Source organism: Anopheles arabiensis, chromosome 3, assembly GCF_016920715.1.
Source record: "Anopheles arabiensis isolate DONGOLA chromosome 3, AaraD3, whole genome shotgun sequence".
Taxonomy (NCBI): domain Eukaryota; kingdom Metazoa; phylum Arthropoda; class Insecta; order Diptera; family Culicidae; genus Anopheles; species Anopheles arabiensis.
In genome coordinates, this window is record NC_053518.1 from 54,249,629 (window position 1) to 54,254,983 (window position 5,355).

The 5,355-nt window shown below is 41.4% G+C and overlaps 1 protein-coding gene across 1 annotated transcript; it reads left to right on the top strand.

Annotated features, from left to right (window-relative positions):
- Window positions 1–545: 545 nt before the first annotated feature.
- On the top strand, window positions 546–2,851 carry LOC120904410. Its single transcript, XM_040314365.1, has 3 exons — window positions 546–1,035; window positions 1,100–1,407; window positions 1,499–2,851. The coding sequence occupies exons 1-3, from the start codon at window positions 557–559 to the stop codon at window positions 1,735–1,737; spliced, it is 1,026 nt and encodes a 341-aa protein (XP_040170299.1). The 5' UTR covers window positions 546–556; the 3' UTR covers window positions 1,738–2,851.
- The last annotated feature ends 2,504 nt before the right edge of the window (window positions 2,852–5,355 follow it).

A 5,355-nucleotide genomic window follows, 5' to 3' on the forward strand; every position in this document is an offset into this window, starting at 1 on the left:
CACACACACACACACACACACACACATACGCGCGCGCGCTAAGGCACCTACGAACGCGCGCACGCAAGAACGCACCCCCCACCAAACCCCCCTCCGCTTCCGCTATCATCAGCTATCATATAGCGCATCATCATCCAAAGCGCCGGGCGGGGTGGGGGATCGCGGCATGATAGAGTGAATGGTCACTTTCCCCGCGCTGTGTGTGTGTGTGTGCGTGTGTGTGTCGTGACCCGAAAACTCGAGACAGATTTCGACACATTAAAAAAATAATTATTGCCACTTTACACTGTGCTACATAATGCTTAGAAGGTCGTTGAAGCATCAAACATGTTCAAATTAAAAAATATTAGTTTAGTGTTAGACGTTCTCCTACGCTTGTTTTAAATAGGCTTCTTCACCCTCAACTGGCAGGGGCATCGAATGGTCTCATCAGCAGCGGCACGAAATAAAATAAACCATCAATACACCGATAACACTTTGAATCCCAAGCCAACCCAACCAGCTTCTCCCGCATCGTCTCAAGGTCACACATGGGTTTGTGTTAAAACAATGAAATATGAAAAACGCAAGCAGAGCAATAATTTGTTATTTAATATTATTACACATTACAGCTTCATCATACGGGAATGTGCAGCCGGATGCCGTGGAAGTTGCCGATATACCCATGGAATCAGAAGCCGCGGATTACGTTTCTGATGACGATGAAGACGCTGATTGCTCGGTGTTGGAAGACGATTGGAGTGAAGGCGAATTGGAGGACGAAGTCAATGAGGATGAGTATTTTGATGCTGATGAAGCCCCCGAAGGCAATGCTTATGCTAGCAGGCTTAGGATATGGGCTTTAACTCATAAAATAACGCATTCTGCATTGAGTGATTTGCTGGTGTTGACTCGTGAAACTACAAATATTTCTCTTCCTAGGTGTGCAAAGACGTTACTGAAGACTCCGAAACAGGTGGAGAGACATTTTACGGCCGTTGGAGAAGGGCAGCTTTGGTACCAAGGAATACAAAGCACTCTCCAACAATATTATCGGTAAGAATAATATAACTGTTTGGAATGAACATGTGGTAATTTTTGTTTTACTTTTTCGTTCTAGATCTGTACCACCAGTCATCAGATTGATAGAAGCAAATATTGCGGTAGATGGACTTCCGATGCATAATAGTGGACCAACGCAGCTATGGCCTATATTAATGCACATAGTTAATCTACCAGCACTGCCAATCATGGTGCTGGGTGTATTTTGTGGTGCGACAAAACCGAGCTGTTTGGAAGGGTTTCTCCGGCCTTTAGTGGATGATATCAACCGCGTACTGGTGCAAGGCATTGATATCAACGGAATTACCATCGACTTTCGCCTGAAAGCTATTGTAGCAGATACACCAGCTCGTGCGTTCATCAAAGGTAAGAATGATACAATAAGTAACTTAATTGTACGAAATGAGAATTTCAAAGCAAAGCAGAAAGTAACAGCAAATTTATTATATATTTTTAGGAGTAACGTATCCTCCTGGACTGGAAGCATGTATAAAGTGCAAAATAGTTGGCAGCCATGACGGAACCAAAACAATTTATGAAGGAACAGCTGAAGTTCGCACTGACAAAGAATTTAGAAACGGAGACTACGTGAAACACCAAAAATATTATACGCCATTATTAGACATAGATGAAGTAGACATTGTAACACAAACAACGATAGCCGATGACCTTCACTTGTTCGCACTAGGAATATAAAAAAAAATTACTTAAAGGTTTTACAACTGGTGCTTTACACCCTTTTCCGAAGTGGTCAAAACAGGAGCAGTTAGAAATTTCGAATATTTTAGTCAGGATCGAATACCCGTCAGAGATACATCGTAAGCCTAGGGCATTAAAATATTTAGGGTTTTGGAAGGGGTCCGAATTGTCAGCATTTTTACATCACGTTAGCATACCTTTGTTAAAAAACAGAATATCAGATGTAGCCTTTGAGCACCATAAGCTTTTTTTCATTGCGGTAAATTTATTCTCTTCAAGATTATTTGAACAATATTGGATATTTGCTGGTCAGTTGCTCGAACAATTTGTATTAGAATATAGCAAAGTTTATAGTCGAACACATTTAACAATTAACGTTCATAATTTACTACATGTAGCAGCAGATGTTGAAAATTTCGGGCCTCTTCCATTTTTATCAACTTATCGTATTGAGGACAAGTTAGGGTTTATGAAAAACTTAGCTAGAACAGGACATAGAACTTAAAACCAGATAGTGTGTAGATTAATAGAACTAACACAATTAGAGGCAGCAGATGCAAGGAAAAAGGATGATAGAGTGTATCCATCACTAAAGGTAAAAAAAGATGAGGTAATTTTGTTAGTCAAACCAAAATTTATGTTAAGAAAGGGCAATAGAAATGGATGGTTTTTAACACAGGGGGATCAGATAGTAAGGTATTGTACTGCAGAAAAGTCATCAGGTTCATATTTTATAGAAGGACGACTCTTAAAGGAGAAACAACCAACTTTTAGCCAACCATGTAGCTCGGCGATAATTTATAACTTTACAGCTAGGGTAGAAGATTTATCACAGGAAGTAGTCAGGATAGAATTAAAAGAAATTAAATGCAAGCTAGTAGCAGTTAGTTTAGATCAGGGTAATACATTTTATTTCAGTCCTCTTTTACATACATTTGAAAGCTAGATCATAATTGTTATATGTAAGCTGTTAGGTTTAGAATAGGAAGTAAAGGTTTAAGTTTAGGTAAATATTTTTATTAGTTTAGTTTTGTATTAAAATGAGTTGAATAAAGTAGCCGAGTATGCCCGGGATAAGGCAAAATGCTAGGAGGAAATGCCTTAAGAACTAGAACAGATAGTTAGTATTTCATATATAATTTTTACTTATTAAATTCATATACGTTTACTCCAACATAGTTCATATCACAACTTGAATCACAACTCATATCCTAATTGTATAAATGCCTAACTCATTAATTCAATAAAAAAACTTATACAATTAATGGACCATTATATCTATATAAATCTAAGCTTCTTTTTTACGTTTAACCGTATGTCGTAATCCTTTCACATCACTTCGTGCCTTTCCATGGTTAAGTTTCTTAACTAGAAAATCTTTCACAGTTCCATCTGAAATTGATACCATGTTACTACCGCCTACAAATTTGAAAAGAGCTATTACATGTATATATTTTTCCAAAGGTAGTTTCGGTTCTGGTATGCTTTTTCCTGACCACGTAAACAACGAAAAGAACTCTCTATCAAAGAGTAGATCTAACGTGCTGGATAATCTTTCATTAACATCATTGATACCTTTCAATATATTTATAAGCAGGTATATTGTTTCTGCCATGAAAATGCTGTTCGTTTTCAGTTTTTCCTCCATTTCCTCAAGCATTTCCAGAGTTTCTAATCTTCTTAAGTGTCCCTGTAAGCTCTCAGAATTTTTCATGCCGCTTGTATTTTTTAAAACAAGGCTGACCTCTTGTGAAGTGTGGCAACATACTTTTGATAAAATATCTATTTTCTTTTCTAAACGGTCTAACTGTGTATCTCCAGGTGAATTTTTTTTAAGGATCGGATGATTGGTGTTGGAAATGGATAAGGAACTGGTTCGAGGAGGTACGACGGGAACATGCGAAACAACATCAACGGAAGAATTGAGTAAGGAACTTGATCGATCGAAAACTATTGGATCAGGACGGATTGGCACAGGTGGTTCTACAGGAGAACATGGAAGGGACAGAGAAGTCGTGCGTGGTGGCACGGTAGGACTGAGAGGGAGGAAAACAGAATGCCGGAACGAAACGTTTTGCACAATTGAAGTTGGACGGAACAACGAAGAGGTACGTGGAGGGACCGGGATTGGATTGGGAGATGTGATTTTGGGGGGCAGAGAAGGGAATGAAATGTTGTGAACTCCTGAAGAACTTGGAAAGGATAAGGACGTGGTGCGAACAAGCAGGGGAGGTGAATTTAATATGTCACCTGGAGATACACTAATCGGAGCGCGCGATTGCTGTCTTTCTGCTGGACCAATTTGTATGAGATGGTTTTTATGCTGATGCTGTACGGTGTTGTTGTTGCTATCGTAGTTGTTGTTGTTGCTGTTGTTGACCGGAGCTTCCGACATTTTCCTATAAAGGTAAAACCAATTCAATTACTTTTGTTCTCAATTAACGCAGCTCACGCAAATCCGGAAAGCAGTACATCTCATTGAGGTAGTGCCGGCTGAACGATGGAACTGCGATCAAATCTGCGTGAGTACACAAAATTTAATAACCAACCTGTACATAATATTCTCTACTATAATTCACAGCTATGTACGGAGTCAATGCACTGGGAAACTTGAGAAAGTAGGCGCGGTTTCATCCGATGCGAGCGCTGGAATAAATAGAATGTTTACAATCACATAACCTATTTTTTTTCGCCTGCTGTCACCTATTTGCCATTGGTTTCAATGTGTGCGTGTCTCCGCGAAAACTTGGACCTGTGTGCGTGCAATCCCATCTCCCGCTAAGCTGAAAACGGGAGATGTCAAATAGAAAAGAGCAAAAACTGCTCGATTTTTCTACTTGGGCGTTCATTATGTTCCCGCTGCGCAAAGCGACGGAAGGCGTTATGGCGTTCTGAGAATTTTATCATGCCCTCTTTTTCTCCAACGGCAAATTTGTCGAGCAGCTCGTCCTCGTCCTGCCCTCGCCTGAGCGCGCTGCCGAAGGTTTGGATGTGTTGGTGCGTCAGACGGCCAATCGCTGTCAGCCATCGTCCGTGCTCTCCCTCCCTAGCGCTATCTCATTCTCGCGTTTGGTCAATGCTCGCGAGCTGTTGTGGCGCCTAAAAATGCCGTTAACAAACATTGCGGCGATCAAGTTGCATTTTCACAAATCAAACCAAAAAAGCGCAATAAGTTCAATTGCTGCCACGTAAAAATGACTATGGAATCGCTAGTTCACGCAGGAGGGTTTGCTGTGCAAGTCGCAAGAACTCTAATTCGCATTGACACGTTCAGCCCGGCGCTGATTTTCATCAACTTTCCGTTCCACCAGCATCAAGAACGCAAGCTGATTGTGAAACCAGCATCCAGGATGGGGGGCGGGATGGCCATGGGACCCCTACGATCATTAGTCACAGGCCCTAAAATTGTTGTCGCCATGGGAGGGGGGCCACGGAGCCCGCCTTCATACTCTGTCGTGGAGTTATGACGGGTATCCTTCCCCTGCCTGCTGCGTATACATCGAGCAGGATACAGTGTAGTACCCCCGTCGTGGGTTCTAACCGCGTATGAACCGTCCGCCGTAGCAAGAGGTGACTATCCGGCTACGTGGTACTCAAGTCCTGAAAAGGCCGGCA